This window comes from Pantherophis guttatus, chromosome 2 (assembly GCF_059756535.1).
Source record: "Pantherophis guttatus breed Tessera chromosome 2, ASM5975653v1, whole genome shotgun sequence".
NCBI lineage: Eukaryota > Metazoa > Chordata > Lepidosauria > Squamata > Colubridae > Pantherophis > Pantherophis guttatus.
This window is the reverse complement of record NC_142064.1, coordinates 221084130-221111176: the sequence shown is the minus strand read 5'-3', so window position 1 is coordinate 221111176 and position 27047 is coordinate 221084130. Positions and strand designations below refer to the sequence as shown.

General features: G+C 37.9%; 2 protein-coding genes across 13 annotated transcripts in view; one reads left to right on the top strand and one right to left on the bottom strand.

The window, feature by feature from the left end:
• Window positions 1-21337, top strand: part of TASOR (transcription activation suppressor) — a 67129-nt gene extending 45792 nt beyond the window's left edge. For 4 of the 10 annotated variants that reach the window (XM_034436754.3, XM_034436747.3, XM_087887864.1 and 1 more), the window contains 3 exons: window positions 33-211; window positions 306-461; window positions 1061-2533. In XM_034436754.3, the coding sequence (XP_034292645.1) occupies window positions 33-211; window positions 306-461; window positions 1061-1623 (898 nt within the window). In that variant the 3' untranslated portion in view covers window positions 1624-2533. Of the gene's footprint in view, window positions 1-32; window positions 212-305; window positions 462-786; window positions 2534-17345; window positions 17592-18259; window positions 18332-20632 lie in introns of those variants that run through there. The other 6 variants (XM_087887868.1, XM_034436760.3, XM_087887867.1 and 3 more) reach the window with 3 other exon arrangements.
• CCDC66 (coiled-coil domain containing 66) overlaps window positions 9402-27047 on the bottom strand; it is a 38151-nt gene continuing 20505 nt past the window's right edge. For 2 of the 3 annotated variants that reach the window (XM_034436777.3, XM_087887869.1), the window contains exons 13-19: window positions 26146-26293; window positions 24361-24513; window positions 21184-21659; window positions 18925-18959; window positions 18268-18542; window positions 17478-17599; window positions 9402-9724 (exon numbers count right to left, since the gene is read on the bottom strand). In XM_034436777.3, coding sequence (XP_034292668.2) covers window positions 9638-9724; window positions 17478-17599; window positions 18268-18542; window positions 18925-18959; window positions 21184-21659; window positions 24361-24513; window positions 26146-26293 — 1296 coding nt within the window. In that variant the 3' untranslated portion in view covers window positions 9402-9637. The remainder of the gene's footprint in view (window positions 9725-17477; window positions 17600-18267; window positions 18543-18924; window positions 18960-21183; window positions 21660-24360; window positions 24514-26145; window positions 26294-27047) is intronic. The other variant, XR_015732668.1, reaches the window with a different exon arrangement.

Here is a 27047-nt window from a genome sequence, read left to right as displayed (position 1 = left end):
ATGCAGATCATACATTGTTTTTCTTCCAACAGAACAAATAAAAACGCCATGAACTTGCTAGCACTTCTGAGTGCTTATCAAAAGAAACACATGGTTGAGATTCTGGCATACCATAGCTGTGATTCTCAAACACGAACTACTCCAGAATTAGAGTGTCTCATAAAACTTCAATATCAGAATATTCAGCAGAGGCATTTGGTCTTTCTCACAGGTAGAAAATAATTATGATTTTCATACATATATTTACATATATCTACACACAAATGTTATTATTATATAATCAACATTTTCCCCTCTTTGCTTAGAAAAGAATGTGTCAACCTTTGCAAGTTATGCTGATAATGGAATAGTGGTTACTACTGTCAGTTCCTTTATGCACAACTTCAAAAATCTAGTTGGCTGCCATAACTCAGTTACTGAAGAAAGCCTGCCTTCTCCCAGTGGTTATGACAAACAAACAGGTAATAATATAGTTTAATTTATCTCACATGTAGCTAGCTAGATTACTTGAAATGAGGAATCTAGTGTATATATGATTCAGTATAGTAAAGAATGTAATATTTCTAAACTGTAGAACACATTGTAAAAGTAAGAAAGAGTAGTAGTGTTGTATACCATCTTAATATGAAATTGGTCTAATAGGGTATTCAAGAAACTCCGTGAAATGTAAAAGGGTTAGGATAAAGAAGACAGAGCTGAAGTGTAGAAAACAAGCAGTGAGTGAGAGTGTCGGTAATTGTGATGGGTAATTTTCATACAAAATTCTGACCTGCTGTATAACTCTAGATGCTGTTTTGACATTAAATCCTTTGGAGCTGGAGGTTGGGGTTTCCCAACAGTAAGCATGAACACATTGCGCAGAAGCTTTTAGCATCGGAATATCCGGACGTTCACAAGAGGGTTATATGTGTGTTGAGTAAGTGAACAAAAATGACAGAAGACCAGCCTTAAATGATATGCGACTTTGAGACCTGAAGCCTAAAACTGTGTGAGTAGTGCATAGTATTTTTAGATAAACTTTCCATTTCAATAGAGTAGGATTTTTCTCTTCTTAATGTAGCTCTTATAGAAAACGATGAAAAGGATGAGGAGGACATGTCTCTGGATTCAGAGGATGAAGCATCACAAATAGAAGTTTGCAATGATGCCTCAAACTGTGATTCCCATTTGGAAGATTTACAGACAGAGACCAAAGGACCACATGGAGCAGACTCTAGGCAAAACTCTCAAAGTGATGCACTGCTGTCTTCTGAAGAACAACACTACTCTCTGACAGAAGAGACTTCTAAAATTGACATGCCAGATATTCAGCCAGTTACTCCTGTTTCAACTACCTGCTGTGCTGAAGGGGAGAGAACTAATTTAGATGAACAAATTCCTCCCAGCTTTCAGATGTACAATAGACAATTAAGCGTGCCTCTTCAATTCAGTCATTTTAACGTTCTCACTCACCAGACGTTTTTGGGAACAACGTACCCTATGTCTGCCAGTCAAAAGCAGGAAAGTGGAAATTGCTTTCTGACTGCTTATAGTCAGAACATGGATATGGACCATTCTTCATCTTCCTCCAATAATTGGAATATCAGTTGTGATTCTTCGAGGCCATTTCCCAAACAGAATTGAGCAAAGCAGAAAGGTCTTTTTTAAAAATATTTCTTGCGGACTTTTAGAAAAAAAGTGAATTAAGTATTTCTAGTCTCTGATCTAAACATTTCTTGTTTCTTATCTCAGATGTTTTCATGTTTATTTAAATCATGAATGGTCTGTATCAGATAAAGCACCTGAAGTTTGAAATAAATATATATATTTTTAACATATATTGTACTTGAATGAACTTGTTTGTTGGCACTTCTTAAGTTTTACATTTTGTAGTTCACATGTAATTAAGATTATCAACTTGAAGTCTAACTTATGTAATTTGAATGTTTGCCTGAACCATATGTGAAAGAGGGAAAGGATAATTTTTAATGTAAAGTATAAAAGGACATTCAAACCACTTTTTCTTTAAAATAGCTGTTATGTACATATGTGAATGTTTTGTATAAATCTTTCTATCGCTTTAAAGTCAACTCTAGTTACTTCATCAAATATCCTGGATTTTTTGTTACATATCTTAGTTAGAATAAACAGTAGATGCAGTTTGTTTTGAAATGAATAAAAGAATTTGTCCAGAGAGGACTTATTAGCAAGTTGCATTTTGTTGTGTCATCTGTTTCCATGAAATAGATGCAGCCAAGATGGTTATTTATCGTTATCGATCAAGTTAACATTTGCCATCAAGTTCTGCAATTACTAAAATTATGTAATACTCTGATTAGTATTCAGAGTTATCAGAGCTCTTTTTTATCAGCATAGTAATACTAAATCAGGTTATTTCTGATAGAAAACTTTCAATTCTATGTATATGTAGGTGAACTGGCTTCGTTGACATCAAGGAAGTTAAGAATAGCTCTGTGTGGAGTTACTGTCATAATATACTCTTGTATCCCTGAATTGGAATTTTTTTTAATTAAAACATTTCATAACAATAAAATGCTGCTTATTATATCTTACACTTCATGAATATGAACCTTGCTTTGCTGTTAACTGCATATAAAATCTGTCAAGAAATTACAGCATTTCATTATCAATTAGAATGTAGAACTGCAACTAATGCATAACAGAAGAATTAATTTTGGATTGATCTGCCATAAATGGCACCTAAAGTCATGTATAATAGAAAATAAAATGAGATAAAATATGCTATTTTTGCTACATATTTGATTGAAAAGCAGAAATAGATGTAGAGAGCATAAATAATTTAAAGCTTTAAAGCAGGAGTTCCCATGTGTTTTAAATGGTGAGCACATTTCAGTTTTTTTGGTGTATTCACTCACAAAATGATTACCATGAAGTAGTTGCAGTGATGGAAAAGGCAGGAGGCAAATTGGTAAGAGTATACTTATCCTATTCCCCAAATCACCTTTCTTTTGTTTGGCAAATAAAAACCTATCCAAGCAAAAAGCCCTCAGCTGCAGCCTTTAACCAAACAATGGAGTGAATACATTTAAGAATAACAACAAAAATACGTTGGGAATAGCTTCCGAATGTAAGCTGTAAAACATATTTAGAAGAACAGGGACAAGGTATTAAATTGACATATTTTAATGAAGGGCTAGTTTATAGAAGATAAGATTGAACATGTCTGGAGAATATTTAAGTAACTGATTAAAGTCATAAAATAACCAGAGATATCAAGAAGATACATAGAATCTGCTCTTTGAAGACTTAAGTATTGGATAAAGCTCTGATCATGTTATAAATCACAAAACAGTATGATTCTGGATAATTCTGATAGGTTCAAAATTTTTGTCATTTCATACAGATTTAGCCACTTGTAATTGGCAAGAAGCTTATCTTTGAACATGATTTTTAAACATGATAAACTCTGTGATAGTGATTAGATAATTGGATAATTAGATAATTCTAGAATTAGAAAACCTTAAGTTTTTTTGAATTTATGGTTTATAATTTTTCAGTTATTGTGTTTTATTGTTTTGAGCTGTCCAGAGTTGTATTTAAACTAGAGGGCCAAATATTTTAAACAAAACAAACCAGTTCTAATTCATTCTGGATGTATAACTCTCCATCAGCCTCATAAATACGTTAAAAGATTTGGCAGTAAGGGAGAAATTATGCTGCTACTTTGATCTCTTTAGAGAAAGCAAGTTTAATATTAGACTGTAAATGACTACTGATATATCAATATCGGTAACTATACTGTTGCAGTTAAAAATCTGCAATGTCACTTTATAAATTGTATAAAATCATTTAAACTAGAAATTTCAGATCTGGCATATTCCCTTATGAATATTATGATAGTTTAAGATCTGGCTTGTATAACAGACTTGGCTGGGCACAGAGGGAGGTGTTCCTCTCTTAGAAATGTGCCCAGTAGGTTATCAAGCATGGCACCAGCCTAGACCTCAGGGTTGGGGAGGGGGTATGGCTGTTGTTCCAAAGAATCTCTGGCAGTCTCCCGGGGCATGGCTCCACAAATGCCTGGCTCTGACTCTTTTTCTTAGGTTGGGCTTAAGGGATCAGGTAGGATTGCTACTGCTGTACCAGCCTCTCTGCTGCATGGCAGTTTCCCTATGCAGGCTCTTCGACCTCACTGCAGGGCTGGCAATGGAGTTCCCCAGGGTTATAGTTCTAGGGGACTTCAATCTGCCATCCCTGGGGGTGGGGTCAGAGGTGGCCCTGGAGTTTGTGGAAATCATGACTTCTATTGGCCTGTCCCAGGTTATCCAGGGCCTGACTAAGAATAGTGGTTACATACCCGATTTGGTGTTCTTGTTGAGCAGTGCCTGTGTGACCTGGAATTGGACTTGTCTTTGGTCCCTGTCATGGTTAGATCACAGTCTGGTGGCAATGAGTTTCTTGAGAGCTGAAGGTGAGCTGTCTCCTCCTGGGGAAGGAGGAGACAGAGGTACACATGAAGGGGTGTGCTGAGGAACCTGCGGATTTTCTGGAAGACAAAATCAATTGACTTCGTTCCCAGTTAGATGCTGGCGTGATTGCTGGTCTGATGGAGGACTCTGGGGCAGGTCCTTGCCCTGTTAGCTGGGAACGATTTGACCCTGTTGCTCCTGAGGAAGTGGATAGGATCCTAGCGTATGCGCACAAGCACCTGTGTTTTAGACCCATGTCCCTTTTGGCTTGTGGAAGCTTCCCAGGAGGTGACAGGACTCTGGCGGTGATTAATGCTTCCCTACAGGAGTGCCTCAGCACTCTAAAGAGCCTGTGGTCTGCCTTCTTCTCAAGAAGCCATCGCTGGATTCCACTCTGTTGGATAATTTCTGACCTGTCTCCAGTCTTCCCTTTTTGGGGAATGTTATTGAGAAGGTGGTTGCCCGGCAGCTCCAGAGATTTCTGGATGAAATGGATTATCTACACCCCTACCAGTCAGGATTCAAGCCTGGATATGGGACAGAAATGGCATTGGTCGTGCTTTATGACCTTTTGGCAGCTTTCGATACCATCAACCATGGTATCCTTCTGGAGCGGCTTTGGGGATTGGGAATGGGGGGCTCTGTGCTATCCTGGTTCACTTCCTCTGTGGCCGCTTTCAGTTGGTGTTAATAGGAGGTGAGGGATCCAGCCCTTGCCCACTACTTTGCAGGGTCCCATAGGGCTCGGTATTTTCTCCGCTCCTATTCAACATCTATATGAAGCCGTTGGGTGAGATCATCCATCACCTGTTCTGTCCCCGTCTCACACACGCACACAAACAGACAGCCGGGGGTTAAATAAACTGGCAGACAACCAATTCTTCCGATAAGAAGCTTGGCAGCAACCCAGTAGCTGCTTGCCAAGAACTTTACTCATAAACAAAATACACACAGTTCAAGCATTGTCCAGTTCGTAAAATAAATCCAAGGCTGATAATGTTGTTTCCAAAGATGCAATGTGACTCGATAGTAGTTCGTTTTGTCCGTCACAGAGTCTGAATGGCCACCTCACCCCCTTTTATACCCTGTGGGGTGTGGTCCAGTGATTCAGCTTAATCTCTGGCACGCCTTTTCTTCTGTTGCGCACGCTTATCTCTGCGACGCTGCTGAGGATCCAGCCAAGACTCATTTCCCTCATCACTGTCCACCTGTGGCTGTGTGGACGTGCTTGGCCCCGGCCCTATCTCTTGCCCTTCGGTGGACACTGAAGGCATTGCCAGAGAGGAGGGTCCTGGAGAGGGAGGCCTTGCCAACTCCTCTCCTTCACTCTTGGAGTCCTCGCCTGCTGATGACACAGGCTCAGGTAACGGAGCCACAACATCATCATGGACTGAAGTATCATCTATTTGCTAATGATACTCAGCTATATGTCTCAGCCCGTAGTGAGTTAAGCGATGGCATGACCTCCCTTTCGCAGTGCTTGGAGGCTGTTAGAGGCTGGATGGGGAGCAACGGGTTGAAACAACCTTTGTAAGAACAAGGAGCTCTGGGTTTGGGATTCTTTGGCCCATGGAGAATTGCCACCTTTGGTCTTGGATGGGGTGGCACTGCCCCAAACAGACCCTGGATAACAGTAACAGAGTTGGAAGGGACCTTGAAGGTCATCTAGTCCAACCCCCTGCTGACTCAGGAGACCTGTACTAGGGATTTGAACAGCCGAACTGCTGACCCTTCTGATCGACAAATTCAGTGTCTTAGCCACCGAGCCACCTAGTCAGGCTGTGTAATCTGGGGGTTCTCCTGGACTCTCAACACCTGCTCCAAGAGCAGGTGGCAGTCATGGCCATAAAGTCCAGTTTGTGCAGTTATGCCCTTTTCTGGACAACAATCCCTATTCACGATCACTCATGCCCTAGTCGCAGTGCTTGGAATGCTTGGAGTGTCAGCATTCCAGAAACAACCCCTCTCCAATTAAAAACTCTGAAGCGAGCATTTCTCAAAGTTCTTTTTAATTGCGTAGGTATACTGGCCCATCTGGGAAAGCCTGAATCTGAGAGTTCTGGGTTTTCCCTCAGTAAATAAAAAACCTCCAAAACCAACCCCTCAATCATCAGTTGATCGCATGCTCCAATCACCATTCGTCCCATCTCAAGACAGCACTCCAACCACTCGTCCAGATGCAGGATCAGCCTGACCTTGACCGAAAGGAAGAATGCTATCTTGTCTAAAACTAATCCCTCTACAAAAATCCCTCCTCCTACTTTCCCATACAGGAGAAGGTGGCAGCATGGAAGCTTCCAGCCTAATATGGCTTCCAAAGCTGACAGGGCTCGGTATTTTCTCCACTCCTATTCAACATCTATATGAAGCCATTGGGTGAGATCATCCATCACCATGGACTGAAGTATCATCTATATGCTGATTCACGATCACTCATGCCCTAGTCACCTCCAGTCTTGACTATTGCAAAACGCTATACATGAGGCTGCCCCTGAAAAGCATCCAGAAGCTCCAGTTGGTGCAAAATGCAGCGGCCCACATGGTTTTGTGGAGACCTCGGTGTGCACATGTATCACCTCTCCGGTGGGAACTGTATTGGTTGCAGATATGCTTCCTGGTGCAATTCAAGCTGCTGGTTGTCACCTTTAAAGCCCTTTGTGGCTTGGGACCAGGTTATCTGAGGGACTGTCTCTTGCCTGTCACATCTACCCGATCCACTAGAGCGGGGAGGCAAGGAATGTTGTGGGTCCAGTCCCCTAAGGAGATACATCTGGCGGGACCCAGAAGAAGGGCCTTCTCTATGGTGGCTCCCTCTCTCTGGAATTTCATCCCTCCAGAGATTAGACTGGCCCCCACTCTAACACTCTCTTGGAAGGTCCTGAAGACGTGGTTCTGTCAGCGGGCCTGGGGAACCATAAATATAAATTTTCTAAATAAAAACATATAAAATAGTTGCTACCAGAAATATTTAAGTACTTTCATTGATTTTTCTTATCACTCCTTAATCTGATAATTGTTTAAATTAAGTTTTTTATATCTTTAATATTATTTTGCAGAAATGTTTGCATCGTTTCCCCTCCTCTTTTTAGCCTCTATTATAAATCTACTAAGATAAACTGAAAGTATATTTGTGGATGCTAGGAGTCAGCATTGATGGTATGTGATCAATCAAAGATGCGCTGGTTAAAATCTGGTTTTTAAAGGAGGAGTATACATGCAATAGTGCTGTGAAAGCATGCTGAAATACCAGTATCTTCTGAACACCAGATATTTTCTATCTGTTGGGTATAGTTAAAATGAAGTAGTCTGTATTAAAACTTTGGTTTTCAGATTTTGAACTGTCCAAATGACTGATTTTTAAATTTGTAATTTAGCATTTGTGTTTCAGTATTTGAGTTATCTGGATATAGTTCCACCTGAAAATGCAGGTTTGTAAAGTAAAATAATAGACCAGTTCTACAGAATTTGTTTTATTCCTAGCATTTTCACGCAAGTGGAGGGTCCACTTTTTTTTAGATCAGCTTAGCGCTGATCCATTTGATTGTGACAGGAATTGACTGAGAGGCTTGTTGCCCAAACCTGACTAGACCAAACTGGCCTTCTGCCAATAGAATCTTTGAATGCAAGATGCAAGCCATTGAAGAAAAGCTTATGAAAAATCTTACTGTTTCTCAATTTCTGAATCAAGAGTTGGTTTCTATTATTTTATTCATTTTTATATCAAATTTAGAAACCATTGCAGGCAGTCCTAAGGCATTGGCAATATACAGGCAATTTCTGAGTTAAGAATGTCCAATTTAAGAATAATCCCTGGATACGAACAGGCTGCCTATGATTAAAAATGGCAAATGGCCTTCTTCAAGCCAACAAGGTGCTGAATCTCTTATGTTTTTAATAAACAGCCTGTTTTCAGCGGTTCCTGAAGGCATTGCTCAGTTTGAAGGACAATGCTGTCCTCCATTAATAGGCAATACAGATTCCAATTTAAATAGAAATTTGAGTTAAAGACAGATTTAGGGAATGGAATTTATTCACAATCCAGGAACTGCTTGTACTTTGTTATGTCTATTATGTGGACTCCATTACATCTGAATTAGTAATCCCTTGTTCCATGTTGGGATTGCTTTGAAGTTTGTTTTTGTTGTTGGGGGTGGGTGATTGAAGGTGAGAGGTTTAATCCTGCCCTTCTAGTGACTTTCCAGGGTTGTGAAAAAAGACTGTTTGAGGCTGGTAAGATGAAAGCAAGGTTAGTTTTTCTTCTTCCAAATAAGATGCTGCTCTCAGAAGAAATCTGACAGGTATCTTGAAAGATTGTAGAATTGAGCATTTAGATTTTCATTGCTTTAAATGTAATTGGTTTCATTTTAATGTTTGATTCAGATTGCATGCTAAACCATGATTTTAATTAGGGATTAATGATTAAGAGAAGGAATAAATTGAAGCAACATGTCATGAATTCTATTCTTCTACAATAAATATTCCGTGCAGAAAGTAAAGATAAAATACACATTATCAGTTTTTATTCAGGCAAAAAAGTATTAATTGATTGAACATTATTGTGTAGTTATATTCTTCTTAAATTATTAACTTTATTGCCAGATAGGAAAGGAACCATGTTACTAAAACAACCCATTTTAGTTAAATTTGAGTTGTGATTTCTGCTTGTAGAAGCACATGCTTCACAACTCATTTTAAATATAGGTAAGGCATGACACATGCAAAATGCAATGTTTATAAAGCGGCTTAACATTTTAATGTAAAATAATTATTTGGCATTCATTATGGTTCTGTACATATAGGTCACAACCTGGGAGTTCTTTATGCTCTTATTAACTCCATATAAACACAAAACTGCTATATGTTTAAAATCATTTAAATAAGATTTTTATAGGAACAGCTATTAAACATGGATTGATGTATCTGAATCACTGCTAACATTGTCAATTAAAATGCAACTCAGGTAGCCATGGATATTGAAAATTCAAGTATTTTATTTCTCATGCTAAATACTCACATAAAATTTAAATTAGGTATACAAATATTATGTAAACAAGTCACATTATCATACCGTTTTCATGTGAAATAAAATTCTTCATTACTGGAAGTTTATCCTAAATATACAAAAGTCCATATTTTACAAACTTGGTTCATAATTACAGTATAAAGTGCCAACACAGCAAAACATCCATTCATCATAGCTGAAATTCTTAAAGTGGCAAAATAAAGTTTTCTTCTTGAGACATAAGACTTGGAATAAGGCATGTTTCCAGTTCTTTCTGCTTCTGGAGGAGCCCCTGGAAAGATAAATGAATATGCTTTTACAAAACGCTGAACAATTTTAAATAGCAATCATAAATCTACATACAGTACAACCTACAGTAGATACCTGTAATAGTAAAGTTACCCTAGAAAAGAGTTATCAATTATATTCTGTTTATGCTAAACAGATTTTAAAATATTTGCTTTGTTCGGAAGTAAATTCTTCAGTCATGTAGAAAATGATGGCAATGAAATTTAAAGATCAGGTGCTTTTCCTGGAAGATAAAATTACACCTATGCTTAATTATCTCTTGATACCCCTAACAAAATAGATTGCATATTTCTGTACAAATATTTAATGTAACAAAACAACTTTTGATCAAGATCCTTTCTCTCTGCAAGTTTAATTACAGACCCTAAATGAACGAAAGAGAATTTCTCTCTCTGAGGCAATCATCATTTGGATTTCAGATGGAATAGCTATTGTCATTCAGGATACTGAAAGCATTTAGGAGCCTGTCCTGCCGATAACTGTACATAATGCCTTGTTAATATTGAGCTCTAGAGACAGGTTGGGACTGTTCTACTATAACAGCATCCCTACCTGGTATGTTGAAACCTACTGATTTTCTCAGTGGGTGGTAGAATTTCTCAGACTTAAAAGTGTTGGGAGATTTTAATTTGCCTTCCTTGGTAGAAAGGGGTCAGAGGCTGCCTCAGAGTTCATTGCCACCATGAAAAACATAGATATGAATCGTATCATTGACAGCTTGACACATGGAAGACTACAACACCTAACATTTTTTCATTTGAGGACAGATGTGATATGATCTAAGACTAAGGGTATTAACATCTGTCCTTATCATAGTTGGATCATGCTCTGATTGCTTTGGAACTGACTGGTGCTACCAACTTCCACAAGGAGATCCCATTTGATCAGTTTTCTCTAGGCATTTAAGGAATTACTTGATTTTCAAAGAGTGATTGAGGATCTTCCCAAAGCTCTAATGGGCAGTCCAGCTAAGATTTCAGTTGCCCAATGGGAAAAAAGGGGCATTTGTGCTAAATTGCCTCTCCCAGCTCTCCAATCCAAGGGAACTCCTTGGTGAACAGAGCAGCTCTGGGTGATGAAGCAGCAGAGGAAACACTCGAAAGGATGCTGGTGGAAAATTAATCACACTAATCAGGAAAAGCTCAGGTTTCTGCCTAAATATTGATGAACTGTTGTTACTACATCTGCAGAATTGTACCCAGCAGCCCCTTTAAAGATCCCATTGAGTGAACATAGCTAGAAAGAAAAGGGAGGCTATGAGGAATTTTCTAGACATCTGGAAGATAAGGTCACTTAGATCTGCTCAGAATCTGGTCTCAACTGGACAGGTCCCATAGAGAGATGATGAACATATCTTGCAAGGTTATCTGGGAGGATTTTAAGCAGATGACTTCTAAGGAAATTGACAAAATTCTATGCAAATGTAATCTACCTACATCTGGATCCCTATTCTCCCTCATTGGTGAGATCTTCCAATAAGATGATACAAATATAAGTCTAGAAGTTGGTAATGAATCCTTTCTTCTGCAAGACTAATAGCATTTTCCCATCTTTTCCTGACACACTTTTTGTAATGGATATGAACTAGGATATTCAACAATGAAGGAATTAAGGATTCAATTAGAGATTTGGATGGGACCATGGCTTGATGTGTTACATGAATACAGCTGTTACAAATTTAGATATTTCAAAGTTTAGAATATTGCTAAACTTTAGAACATATCAAGTAGATATTTCCAAAGAAATACAAAAGATGACATTAGATTCAATAATATGGGAATGGTTTCACAAATTTTCTTTCCATTTCATTATGAGTTGATCTTGAATAAAAAAGAAACTATAAATATGTTCTCCACCTTTAGTTTCCCCAGTTTTGCATCAGTCACAAACTGGTATGAGTTCCTAAAAAAAAAAATGAAGAAAAAATGGGAGATCAAACTAGGTTAACAAAAAGGTTTGTGAAGGAATTATAGCAAAGAAGATACATATTTGATTATTCATATAATAACAGCGGCTAGAACTGTATTTGCACAAAACTGGAAAGCAGATAAAATTCCATTGGCAGGACATATTATAAAGAAAATTTTAGAATGTGCAGAAATGAATAGATTAACATTGAGAATAAAAGATAAAGAGTTATTTCAAGACATGGGATAAATGTTATGATTGGTTAGAAAAGAATATGAATAAGGACATAGAGAAAAAATAGAGAATAGATGGGAGAAAACAATTAGAAAAAGATACCCAGATGATGCCAAGTAAAAGGAGAAAGGGGGGGGGGCTGTTAAAAGGGAAAAAAATGAGATATTATAAAAATGTACGCAAATGATGAAATAAAAATAAATAATTGAATAAGATTGAAATGAGAATAAAGATAATTAGGAAATTGGGGCTGCTCGAATACCACTTTAGATTGAACTGAAAAGGGAAACAACAGGAGAGAAGGGAAGGAGGAGAGAGAGGAAGGGAAAAGAGAGGAGACAAGAGGAGAAAGAAGAAAGGGAAAAGGAGAGGAAGAAGAGGGGAAAGAGTAGTAGAAGAGAAGGTTAGAAGGGGGAAGAAGAGAGGAGTGGGGGAAGAGAAGGGGAAGTAGGAAAGAGAAGGAGAGGAAGAACGAAGGAAGTAGGAAAAACGGGAAGAAAAAGGGAGGAGAAGAAGAAAGGTTGGAGTAAAGGTAAAGGGTAAAAGAGCAGCATCGAAAAACTAAAAATTAAAGTTAAAAGAAAAGATGAATGAAAAATGGAAATGAGTGTACATGTAAATGTGTTTATGAAAAATAAAAATAAAAAACTTAAAAAAAAGGTTTGTGAATATCTGAAAACATAAAAAGGGCATATCAGACAATGGGAAGAAAGTGGGAGGTTACCAAAAGAGACTCATCTGTACAAACTTTGAACTGCACAGATGTATAAGAAAGATGAAGACTAATGAGTTTGAGTTGTATCAAGATTGACAAAAAGATTTTTTAGATGTGTTCAAAACAACGAAAAAGAAATCGGTATTAGTTACTCAATAAAACAGATTGAAAATATGTGTTAAAACCCAATTGCAAGAAAATTCAATGAAGAAAAAATGGAGGTCAAACTAGGTTAACAAAAAGGTTTGTGAAGATCTAAAAACATAAAAAGGGCACATCAGACAATGGGAAGGAAGTGGGAGGTTACCAAATAAGAGACTCATCTGTACAAACTTTGAACTGTACAGATGTATAAGAAAGAGGAAGACTAATGAGTTTGAGTTGTATCAAGAACGACAAAAAGATTTCAGGTATGTTCAAAACAACTAAGAAATTGGGTATTAGTTACTCAATGAAAATTCAAAAATCACTCAAACAGCGGTTCGTAATCAATTCAGAGAAAGGGTTGATTAGAATGCAACACTATTAAGTCCTCAGCTATGTTCTAGTCACCATTTTTTACCTAATGTTCTGCATGAAGAGTTGGAAGGAATGCTTATCCAATATCCAGCTGTATAAAACAAAAGTGGTGTGGGGGGGAGGAAGAATGAAATTAAATAGAAACACATGAAAAACTATTTTGGAAACGTGTGTAACTTTCCCAAGTTATAAACATCTGGAATTTTGTCATCTTGGCACTAGGATGTCTGAAATTAACTTTGAATCATAATTGATTCCAACCAGAATAAGAATCAATAGTGTAATATGGTTGCAACAAAGACAATTTTAGTTGCTGCCAGCAAAAATAAAACTTCCTAATTGCAGAATGGTTCAAAGAACATTGAAGAAATTCATTGTTGAAAATAATTCTATGACTGAAAGAGCTGGACCTGTTTAGCTTTGAGGTGAGATATGATAGTACTCTTCAAATACCTAAAAGGATGCCATAAAGAAGAAGGTCAATCCCTGTCCTCCATCATCCTAGCATGCAAGGCACAGAATTAGGGATTTAAATTCTCAATGAATGTTAGAAAATAATCTACTGGCCACAGTAGTTAGAAAGGAGAACCAACTATGAAATGTAGATTCCTCTTTGTGGGATGTGCTAAAACAGAGACTACATCTGTCAGGAATGCTTTAGTTGATTTTCCTACACTGAAAAAAGGGATAGACTCAATGAATACTCTTATCTTTTACCACTGTGGAACATTTCTATTAGACACATTTGTAATTTATCTTTCCCAGATGCATTTTTGTTTTCTGGATAAACAATAGTAACACAAATACTTAATAAGGTTATTTACAGATGAGAAATAAATAACTAGAATAGGTTAGGCTGATAAATGGCATGGACAAAAATATAGAAGTATTAAAGTAATTCCATAGATCAATCGATCCATCCATCCATCTCCATCCATCCATCCATTCTTCATCACCTTATCTCCTTTTGAGGCAGGCAATGCAAAATACAGTAGGACTAGCTAAAGATTGGTAACCTACTCTATTTTTTCTACACTGCATGAAAATAAGATGATTTACAAATATAGAGCTGAAACAATAGAAATATGAATAGGTGATGGAGACCTGAACATAAATATGTAGTTTGTTTCTTCAAAAAAAAAAATTTCAACATGAAAAGCGTGAGCAGCTTTAATAAATGGATGCCATCAAAACAGCTAAAACAACAATTGGGTGGTACAATCACGGTAACAGCAACTAAGACTATTTCTACCATGCTTCAGTCTAATGTATAGAGAAAACTGAAACATTTGAAATAATAAATAAATTACACCATTTCTGGAAAGTCTATGTTACAGAAGCAGCTTCAGATGAATTAATTGCTGCCTTTTGCTCTGGATTTATGATGGCAAGTGGAAATGAATAACATTTCCACTTGCCATCATAAGTGGGTATTCTGAAAGGCACTGCAAGTTGCAGATGATTACAGGGAGTTATATTTATTAGAAGAGTAATGCAAGGTTACTCTTAAAAAGATTAATGCTAGTTATTAATTAAAACATAATAATGACTGGAAGAATATCAGAAGGACAGTGAAGAAGATGCACTGAACCTAGCACGCCATGAAGTCTTACTGCATACTGGAGAGACCAAACTGGTCTACAAGAAAGACCAAGTGAAGAATAGAAAAGAGACATGGCAAGGCAAAGTATTTACATGTCCGGTACATTAAAAAAATAGCAGGCAAAGCAGATGACAAGACCTGGCAACACCATTAACACCATCAACCAAGAACATCTGCCTATCCAAAGTCCTTGGGAAGGACTTGATAGGTGGATAAAAAGGCCAAGTCCAGTCTAAACATCTGGCTGAATGCAATGAATAATAATAGTAAGAATAGTGATATTCTCCTAAATGAAGGGACACATAATGTATCATTTTGAATATTAGCAATATCACCTTTATTGTGCAAATATTTTTCAACATTAAAGAACAGAAACAATGTTTAAAATGGAAATTACTTGACATATTAAACATTTAGAAAGCATAAAAAGTTGCATATATACCGATATATTGATGTTGATAATCTGAAATTGATATGAAGACTCTTAACACATGTAATATAAGAACTTTTAGAAGTAGAAGACATTACTATAGTGCTATTCCTGCAAAATATCAGAAAGGCTGAAGTTTTTTCCTGGGATTTGACTATTAATCAACAAGTGAGGCAAGAGGATTGTCACTGATGCAAAACTGGGAGAGCTAAAGGTATTTAGCTCACTAAACATATTTATAGTTTCTTTTTTATTCAAGAAGACTAACTCATAACAACAGGGAAAGAAAATTTGTGGAAGGAATTTCTACCATTTTTTGGAACAAGGCCACTGCATAGTTTTAGGGTTATATAGTTTGAGAGGTAGAAACATGATTATAAATAAAAAACAGAACAGTTCTGTTACAGTGGGGCAAAAAAGTATTTAGTCAGCCACCAATTGTGCAAGTTCTCCCACTTAAAAAGATGAGAGAGGCCTGTGATTGTCATCATAGGTAGACCTCAACTATGAGAACAAAATGAGAAAACAAATCCAGACAATCACATTGTCTGATTTGGAAAGAATTTATTTGCAAATTATGGTGGAAAATAAGTATTTGGTCACCTACAAACAAGCAAGATTTCTGGCTCTCACAGACCTGTAACTTCTTCTTTAAGAGGCTCCTCTGTCCTCCACTCATTACCTGTATTAATGGCACCTGTTTGAACTTGTTATCAGTATAAAAGACACCTGTCCACAACCTCAAACACTCACACTCCAAACTCCACTATGGTGAAGACCAAAGAGCTGTCGAAGGATACCAGAAACAAAATTGTAGACCTGCACTAGGCTGGGAAGACTGAATCTGCAATAGGCAAGCAGCTTGGTGTGAAGAAATCAACTGTGGGAGCAATAATTAGAAAATGGAAGACATACAAGACCACTGATAATCTCCCTCGATCTGGGGCTCCACGCAAGATCTCACCCCGTGGGGTCAAAATGATCACAAGAACGGTGAGCAAAAATCCCAGAACCACACGGGGGGACCTAGTGAATGACCTGCAGAGAGCTGGGACCAACGTAACAAAGGCTACCATCAGTAACACACTACACCTCCAGGGACTTAGATCCTGCAGTGCCAGACGTGTCTCCCTGCTTAAGCCAGTACATGTCCGGGCCCGTCTGAAGTTTGCTAGAGAGCATTTGGATGATCCAGAAGAGGATTGGGAGAATGTCATATGGTCAGATGAAACCAAAGTAGAACTGTTTGGTAGAAACACAACTCGTGTTTGGAGGAGAGAGAATGCTGAGTTGCATCCAAAGAACACCATACCTACTGTGAAGCATGGGGGTGGCAACATCATGCTTTGGGGCTGTTTCTCTGCAAAGGGACCAGGACGACTGATCCGTGTACAGGAAAGAATGAATGGGGCCATGTATCGTGAGATTTTGAGTGCAAACCTCCTTCCATCAGCAAGGGCATTGAAGATGAAACGTGGCTGGGTCTTTCAGATGACAATGATCCCAAACACACCGCCTGGGCAATGAAGGAGTGGCTTAGTGAGAAGCATTTCAAGGTCCTGGAGTGGCCTAGCCAGTCTCCAGATCTCAACCCCATAGAAAACTTTTGGAGGGAGTTGAAAGTCCGTGTTGCCCAGCGACAGCCCCAAAACAAAACAGCCCCACTGCTCTAGAGGAGATCTGCATGGAGGAATGGGCCAACATACCAGCAACAGTGTGTGCCAAACTTGTGAACTTACAGAAAATGTTTGACATCTGTCATTGCCAACAAAGGATATATAACAAAGTATTGAGATGAACTTTTGATATTGACCAAATACTTATTTTCCACCATAATTTGCAAAAAAATTCTTTCCAAATCAGACAATGTGATTGTCTGGATTTGTTTTCTCATTTTGTCTCTCATAGTTGAGGTCTACCTATGATGACAATTACAGGCCTCTCTCATCTTTTTAAGTGGGAGAACTTGCACCATTGGTGGCTGACTAAATACTTTTTTGCCCCACTGTATGTTCAGTAGTTTGAAGCAATTTTCCTCCCAATTTGCATGACTCTAAATATTTCATACTTTTATGAAAGCTTTAGAAAAGTTAATCCAGAAGCAGAATATATGAATTATGTATACAATGTTGACATGTAAACAATATTATAATAACAGATTAATGTATTTTTTTGTCTTTTTTCTTTTTTACAAGATGGAAACATTGCAAACAATGTAATCTTAGAGTGAAAAATTCAACACAAACGATCAATGGTAAACAATGCGATATCAGTGGACTTTATGAAAAAGTCAACAGCAACTTTACTGCACTGAAATCAATTATTACCTCTCGCAGCTCTGAAAGTCCTTTGAGTATGGCTTGCTGCCTGTCTCTCACCATATTAGGATTAAAAAGAGGATCCCTTATGTGATCAGAGCTAAAAACCTGCCGTGGTTTATGGTAAGTATCTAAAAATAAATATATACACAATTAATTGTAAACAGTGTCATTTTTAATATTGTGCATGAATAAATTATGATATGTCTTAGCTTGAAATTTGTGCGGAAGAGAATGCATATATAGCCTTCTAAAGAATTAGTTTACCTTTAGCCAATTAAAAAAAAAAACAGTTTCATGGAAGCAGTATTCTACATGTACTGATAGAACAATAGCACTTTGACTTATATACCACTTCATAGTGCTTTACACCCCTCACTAAGTGGTTTAGAGTCAGCATATTGCCCCCAACAATCTGGGTCCTCATTTTACTGACCTTGGATGAGCCAGGAGGCCAATTAGGCTGTGCTGAAGCTGAAAGGAGCTGTTTTTTCTTGCTGTTTGCTTGTAAGGAGGTAACAGCTGCAAGGCAGAGGCCAAAGGGTGGGTGGGCGGGCGGGGCTACATTTGGTGTATAAGACACACCTAAATTTTCACCCCCTTTTAGGGGGGAAAAAGGTGTATCTTATACTCCGAAAAATACGGTATTTATGTTTAGGTTGATAGGTTTAATGATTTTCTCTTAAACAAATATTTCATTTTGTTCAGTACTGAATTAAAACAGCACTGTAGAACAAGCAGTACATTAAAAACTTTATTCAATAATCATAAGCATTTCTTGAACTCTCTAGTGCAGTACCGTTCAGCTCTTGGTATTGTGGCTCATGCGTGGAGGGCCTAGTCAAGGGTGCATCTGGATCAAGGTAATATATTTCATTTGTTCGCACATAAGGAACAAAATGAGATGAAGGAGGCCTTTCAGCTTCAGCAGTTGGAAGAGGCCTTTCACTCCGATGCTGATCTGTAGAAATACTCTTAGGGCTTCCATTTTTGCTGTTATGAACTGGGAAATCAGAAGACTTTAGTTGTTGCTGTAATCTGTTTTTAACTGCTGGAACAGGTGGGGAGTCAGATCTGTTTAAAACAAACAATCAAGTTGCAGAAAATAATCTCAACCAGAACTTTCTTCATTTTATCGATCTACTATTAATTTCCGCTTATATTTAAATGCAATCTTGAAAATGCAGATCTCCTTCCATACCAACAGTCTTAATTTTGTTTAAGGGTAATTCAAAAGAGCTATGAGTGAAGATGAAGTTTGATATTTGATATAATAACAAACTCATGTACATTTGATTTCTCAAGTGCAAATTTTTCTCTAACAGGAATAGGTAAAACTTTGGAATTTATGCTAATTTTACTTTTAAGTACAATGTCATAAAATTTGAGAACTTGATTATATGTAAACACAGACACAAAACAATACTTTACTAGAGAAAGACATGCTAATACCAACCTTTGTTCAAATAATTTTTTTGAGAACTGTTCTTCCTAAAATAAGACCAAAATAAACAAAGTTATTTTCACCACACTGTATTCTATAATGAACCTTTATTTTACCTTCTGAAATTGATCTACTTGTTATATTTGATCTTACTCTTATTTTTTAGTACTCTGTTAATAGCTATGCTGCATGCGATGAGATGAATAAATTCGCATTTATTTATACTAAATGTATTTTTGTGAGCCTGGGACAAACCAGGTCTCTAAAGGTAGTCCTTGGTTAATGATGGTAACTGGAACTGGAAATGCCATCACTAAATGACACAGTCATAAAGAATGATGTTATGTGACTGCACTGCTGGCTACCATTGTTAAGAGAACCATTGATTGTTAAACAAGATGTCACATAGCTGTCATTTGCAACCTCTTGCTGACTTCCCCATGGAGCTCGCTTGTCAGAAATAGGCAAAGAAGGTTGCAAATGACAATCATATGACGGTGGGACACTGTGATGGCTGGAACTCTGAGAACCAGTCATAACTACCACTTATTCAGAGCAGGTTTGAATGGTCAATTAATGGTAGTTGCCCCTGGGCCACCTGAACCTCTAGACCACAGGTGTCAAACTTTATCATGTCACGGGTGGAATCGTATGTATTGTAACATTTTTTGCCTTTGCAGAGCTGGGGTGGGTGTGGCCTGTGCAGGATGTATCCGGTCTGCAGACCGCCAGTTTGACAGGTCTGCTCTAGACTGTGCAGAGTTTTAGAGGGATTCCAATATTAATTCAATTTATATAAATAATGAAAATTCTAATAGCAAATCAAGATGTTCAATTTTTTTTGGGCTAAATTGACCGATGATGCTGATGTTAGATCTTTATTTTAAAGCCTATGAGAATGTTTTTTTCCTCCAAATGTTTGGGATGATTAGAAGGAAATACGTCACAACAGAGACAACTAAGATTGTCTTTTCCAGCTTTGAAAGCTGCCAAGTATATTTGGTCAGTTAACTTTAAACTATTAAATTAAGTGGCTAACTTTTAATCCAAATCACATGAGAAATTTGATTTGAACCTAATTTGAAGACAGAGGATAAACTGTTTTATTGGAAGCTCAGGGCCAAGCAAGAGATAAATACCTTACATCAGTTTATGGATAATACTCATTTTAAGGATTTCAGACTATGCCGAGTATAATTTAGCTAAATTATCGGCTTGGCAATACATATAATGAAAACATATATTGATCAAACAATATAATCTAGATACCTTAGCAGTTTCAGAGATATTTGGAATTCTAAAATCTCTGTGAGACACGATTTGAAGTGAAATCAGCAATACAATTTTATTCAAAACAAAAAAATGTGATGAAGGTAAACATTGGTAATATGTTTGAAATGTGGAATAAGGAATTAGGAATATCCAATTTTAGAAAATCAATGGGTCCAAATTTCAAGAAACATAAAATATGTATCTAAAGAATCAAATAAATTCAACAGAAAATGAAGTGTTTATTAAGAACCCTGGCTCTACTGATCACAGATGGGAAGAAATATTTCTGATTTAACACCATCAAGTTGTATCCCTCTATCCAGGTTTTAAAAGTGTATTGTAAAAATAAGAAAAGCAATGCATTTCTATGTGTTCTGGATTTATGGACTGAATTAATTTTATTATACTAATATATGGCTCTTCTTTTTTCTTCTTTTAATCACTGTAGTTACATACATGAGAAGAGGAAGGAGAAGACGAAGTAGAAGAGGAAGAGGGTGTTGATGTAGTGTAGCACCAGTAGCATATGTAGCAACACACAACAGCATACATCATTCTTAGAAATACTTCTGAGGTTGATTTGGAGGAATTTGCATTTTTTAATTAGACTGTTTATGCAGCCTTCATTACTTCATAGGTAACTTAAGGTGGCGAACATGTATAATATCCTTTCTCTTCCTATTTTCCCCACAACAGCAACTCAATAAAATGGGTTGGGCTGAGGGAGTTTGACTAGCCCAAAGTCACCTAGCCAGCTTTCATGCCCAAGACAGAACTAGAATTCACAGTCTTTTCAGCTGCCGCCTTAACCATGACACCATTATTATTTTGTTCTTTTCAAAAATGTAATTCAATTATTTATAGCTGATTTTGTGGTATTTTCCATTACATTCCATTTCTCCATGTGTGACGTTCAATTTGCCACTTATTGCAAGTATTTATACTTGTCTGAGACAATGGTTTATGGCTAGGCCATCCTCACATTTTGAAGGCACTTACTTTACTTTTGACCTCATCTTCCTGGTGAGGTGAGACGGCTCTATCTGGGGAAACACCTTTTTTCTTGCAAAGATTACCAGGGCTGTTTCTTTCAACCAACTGAAGCAGCGCCATTTGTCTCTGTGCTTTCTTTTCTTCCCTCTGCTTTTGCTGGAGTCTGGGATATTTCTCAGAGGCCGGAATGTACCTTTTGCAAGGTTTGTTTATGTTCCAGTCCACCTTTTTCCCATTTTTTCCCATTGCCTTGGGATGTTTCTGCTTTGAGGAACACTGTTCATAGCGACTGCAACAGCTGATAATATTCTCTTTTTCTGAAATCCTTTTATCTAGATATTGTGCTTCTTTCTTGCTTCTTTTATTACTGAGGTCCATTATATATTCTACAGCAACATCTGGAGATGCACAGTCCATTCTTCCTTCCCCAGCTGGCACAGGGGAAATTTCAGAATCAGTGGGAAAATCAGTGATTGCAAACTCTAACAAAAAACAAAACAAAAACAAGTTTAAATAATTTGTTCAATATGTCTACTCAAACTTCATTCATAATAATTAAACTTATTAAATTAATTAATTAATTAATTAAATTAATTAGATTAAATTAATCTAAACTTTTTACTCTGAATACCAGCTAAGATAAGAAAAAAAAAATCAATGTTAGTAAACAAATTTAAAACTGGGGATGTTTATCCATATTCTTATATGGATAAGAATCCATATTCTTAAAGTGATCTTATCCAAGGTGAGTATATGAGCACTAAATCCAATGGAAATCATCTCCAATATAATACTGCAGTGAGAGTTACATTATATGTGGGGGCACCAGCCCTTTGGAATGAGCTGCCACTAGAGCTTCATCTTAGCCCCGACCTGCGCACTTTTCGCCGCGCCCTTAAGATCCTTCTGTTTCAGCAAGCCGGACTATCCTAATATGAATTTTAAATGGGTGTATGTGTGTTTTAAATTGATGACCAAATTTCATATATTTGATTTTAATTGGTTTTAAATTTTATAAATTCATGTGTTTTAATATGGCTGTACACCGCCCTGAGTCCCTTGGGAGAAGGGTGGTATAGAAATTTAATAAAACTTAAACTTAAACTTAAAACTTAAACTTATATTGATAATAAATCTATTCTAACAGTGTTTATCTTATAGATCTGGCAAAGCAACATTTCCTTCCAGGAAAAAAATAACTTATTAATGCTATCCTATATTCTTTACAAGGAGAGGCTATTTGCTAACCTCCAGATGTTTTAAGAGGCATTTTGAAAGTAGTGGCTAAATCAGTGACAGTAATTGCTAGCATATCAAAATATACGTTTGGCAAATCTGATGAACCTGCTTCCTCTTGCCAGCTGCAAGGCCACTGCATTTTGAACAGAGTGCAGTTTCTGAGCTATCCAATGGCAGACCCACATAAACTCTGTCACAGAAGGGCAAGGTGCAGCAACTGCAGATCTGTTATATCTTTTGATTGACCTGCATTTTACAATTAACACTTTATAACAATAGCACTTAGACTTATATACTACTTTATAGCCCTCTCTAAGCGGTTTACAAAGTCAGCATCTTGCCCCCAACAATCTGGGTCCTCATTTTACCAACCTCGGAAGAATGGAAGGCTGAGTCAACCTTGAGCCTGGTGAGATTCGAACCGCCAAATTGCTGGCAGATTTCTATAAAGTGTTTATTTAAAATATTAGGAAAATATTTTACTAATATTTTCTGTTTTGTACTTTTTAATATTCTGTATTTCACATTGTGATATATTATTGCATATGACATGATGTTTTGTTTCCATTAGTTCCCTCAAAGTTGGTTTTTCTAATGCATTCTGTGATGTATTTTTAATTGTCTGTACACTGCTTTGTCTCATTCTGTTTTGACAGTTTATACATTGAAATAAACAAATAAAGGCTCATCTGGCCTAGGTATGAATTCAAGCTGAAAAGAGTACAGGTTTTCTCTAGGAGCCATTGTAATTGAAGAAAAGGGAGGGAGGTGGATTGTGTGCAAGTTATCCAATGTGACTGGATTGAGAGATAGCTCCTTCAGGAGGGGCTACACAATTGCTTTAAAGGCAGGTGGTACCAGGGGTGAAATGCTCCCGGTTCGGACCAGACTGCCCGATTCGGTAGCGATGGAGGCGGGTGGTTCGGGGAACTGGTAGCAAAAATCCCTGCCCCCCCCCATGCCCAGCTGAGCCGCACCAGAGGCTTTTTCTTTTAATTTTTAAAAGCATTTTTTCTACAACCTCTTCGGCTGAAAAAATGCTTTTAAAAGTAAAAAAAAAAAAGGCTCTGATGATCGTGTGGCTCAGCTGGGATCGTCAAAGGGATCGTCAGCTGATGATCCCAGCTGAGTTGCCTGATCGGCAGAGGCTTTTTTTCTTTTAAATGCCTCTGATGATCTAAGCTGAGTTGCCTGATCAGCAGAGGTTTTTTTTCTTTTAAAAGCCTCTGACGATCCAAGCTGAGTTGCCTAATCAGCAGAGGTTTATTTTCTTTTAAATGCCTCTGACGATCCCAGCTGAGTTGCTTGATTGGCAGAGGCTTTTAAAAGAAAAAAAGCCTCTGCCGATCAGGCAACTCAGCTGGGATCATCAGAGCCTTTTGAAAGCATTTTTTTTTACAACCTCTTTGCCGAAGAAGTTGTAGAAAAAATGGTTTTAAAAGAAAAAAAAATTGGCCATGCCCACCCAGTCACATTACCTCTCCCCCCTCCCCCCCCAAGCCATGCCCACAGAACCGATAGTAACAAATTTTAGACTTCACCACTGGGTGGTACCTTCCCACTTTTGAAAAAAAGTTTATCACAAACAAGTTTCAGCCATCACCCTTTATCCAACTGCCCCAAAGGAGACAGGTGGGGCACAAATCCAAACAACAGGCAGAGTTCATGCTAAGGGAACCCTATCTACTTCCTCAGTTTCTACCAACTTGGAAAAATTCTAGATGCTCTCTCGAATGTTTCTCAAGCAGACTGTCTAACTCTGAACAAATGCAAAAGATTTTGTTAGCTACAAAATCTGCAAAAGTGTCCCAGTAATGTGTGAGTCTGCTACACTTAGCAAAAGAGTATGGGTAATGCCAAACAGCATTGCTGAACAAGAGTCTGCCAAAGCAATATAGTATGGAGAAATATGTAAAGAAAAAGTTGCATAATGAATTAATGTACCTGTCTGCACAGCTGTGTCTTTCTGAGGAGAGAAATTAGTTTTCTTTCTCTCATTTGTTTCATTGTTGGTCTCTGAAAAACAGTGCTTCTGATGATTAGGAGTCTCTAAAATCCCATTCAAGTCAGTGTAATCATTCTCCTTTGTTGTATCACCTAAAGAGAAGAAAAGTCAAAGAATACTCCAACTCTATATTTCTTAACATCACTTTAATGCTGAATTCAAACCTTTGTTTATGTCAATAATTTTAGCATAAATACTACTTAGTAAGGCAGGTGGAGGAGTAGGAAAATATATATATATGCATGGGCATTAACTAACATGCGTAATGAAAATATCACCCTAATATCTGCCAATAAATGGGTCTCTTCAAACCAAAAAGATGGCCCAATATATAGGTATACCGTGTTTCCCTGAAAATAAGACCTGGTCTTATTTTTTCTCTCCATAAAATGCATTAGGGTATCAGGCAACTCTGACATAGGGCTTATTTAAGGGGAAACAGGATATCAGGGTGATCAGAGACGGTGAGCACATGGGGGCAGATGGTGTCCAGCAATAGCTGCAGCCCACCAGCCCCTTGGTTGGCGCAATCTGGGGTTGCACAACCGAGTTGATTACCTGTTCAAGCAGCAGACGGAGGCAGGGGGGAGGTAAACTGGACATGCCATGCGGGCCACAGGAAAGCCAAGAGTCAGTGGGCGGGAGCAGACGGATGGCCGTGAGAACCTCATCTTCATGTAGTGCCACCGGCAACAGGGATGCAGGGGGCAAGGCAAGCAATCCTGATGCACCTCATGGGCCACTGGAAAGCCGAGTTGGTGGGCAGAGTGGGCGGCCAGCCATGAGAGACTCATCTTCACACAGTGGCACCGGCAGCAGATGGAGGCAGAGGTGTGGGGGGAAGGCAGATGATCCTGATGCACTGTGCAGGCCGTGGACAAGCCAAGAGACAGTAGGATGGAGCGGGCAGGTGGCTGCAGGAGCCTTGTCTTCATGCAGGGGCACCAGCAGCAGGTGAAGGCAGAGGCATGGGGGAAAAGGCAGGCGATCCCAATATGTTGCGCAGGTCATGGGTAAGCCAAGAGATGTGAAGACGAGCCTCCTGCGGCTGCCCATCCACTCTGTCCCGCCTCTTGGCTCGCCTGTGGCCTGTATGACGTGTCTGGATCGCCTGCCTTCCACCCCATGACTCTGCCTCCGCCTGCTGCTGATGCCGCTGCACAAAGACAAGCCTCCTGTGGCTGCCCGCCCACTTCGGCTCACCGACTCTTGCCTTTCCGATGGCCTGCGTGGTGCAGCCTGTGGCCTTGCCTCCTCCAGTGCTCGCCACGCCCACCCACACATATCCCCAGCTGATGACAACCTTAACTGACTTATTTTTGGGGTAGGGCTTATATTAGGAACATGCTAAAAAATTAAGCTAGGGCTTATTTTCTGTTGGGTCTTATTTTCAGGGAAACACAGTACATATTACAAAAAATCAGCATTTTCCTCTTTTATTTAAAAAAAAAACACAGCATATGTATAAAATAAAAGAATTCCATAAAAATATACAGAAGTATATTCTAAAAAGAAAAAAGTGAGGAGAAAAAGTGAGGTGGTGCTATATTGAAAAAAACGTTAATATTCTGGTTACATGTATTTAAATTTACTTAGAATACAGCATAAATAAAAGACTATTCAAAGTGTTTTCCAAAACATTTCCAAAAATCTGCTGTTGGAAAATCTTTTAATATGTATTCTAAAGACGTTTCTCACATCAAGGAACATAGAAACATACTAACCACCACCAAGGTTCTTCTGCAGTTTTGAAGTGTCATGTCCTTTCTGAGTCAAATTTTTAATCCGCTGCTCTTGCTTTAATCTTTGAGCTAATTCTTGAGCTCTCTGCATTGTTTGATACAATTCATTTGTTTTAAGGGTCATGATTTCCTAATAGGATAAAAAAAAGGTATAGATACTCAGCAAGAGTACTGTAAAAATAAACACTAAACCTGTTTAAAGCACTGTATGTTTGTTTGCATATAAGATTTTCAAAGGAGAAATCTGTATGAGTATCTGAAAGAGATAAAGTATTTTTTAAGATGTTTCTAACGCGATGCTACCAAGGGAAGCAGAGGCAAATAGCAACCAGAAGTGAAAAAGGGACAAACAGACAGAACTGAGAAACTAAGTGAATGAAATATATCAGAGCATTATCCTGGGCATAGCAATAAACCTCTCTCTACGAATGGACACACACATCACGAGCCTAGCAACAGAAGATTCAAGGAAGAGACAAGTTGTTTTTATTACAAATATGGAACATACTTTTACAATACAAAACATCATCTACTACAAAATCTAGAAATCTCATCATATTTATTAGTCAGCACCAGGGTTTAAATCCTGCATCTCTTTCTCTTGACCATATGTAGTAATGGATTTCTGTCATCTATTTTTAAGCCTTGAATGTTGCAGATTTTTAAAGTTTTGTTTGGACTTAATTCTGGCCGTGCTAGATTCAGGCCTCACTGAAGAAGCAAACCGGGACAAAAACAAAAATAAAAAATTCAGAAATATCTTGTTGCTTGAGTAAGGCTTAGGTGGAAATTTTTCAATTTCAGGTAATCTTTGATATTTCTTCAGCCCGAGGGTAAATAAACCCAGCTTAAATAGAAACCTGACAGACAGGCATAAATACTAT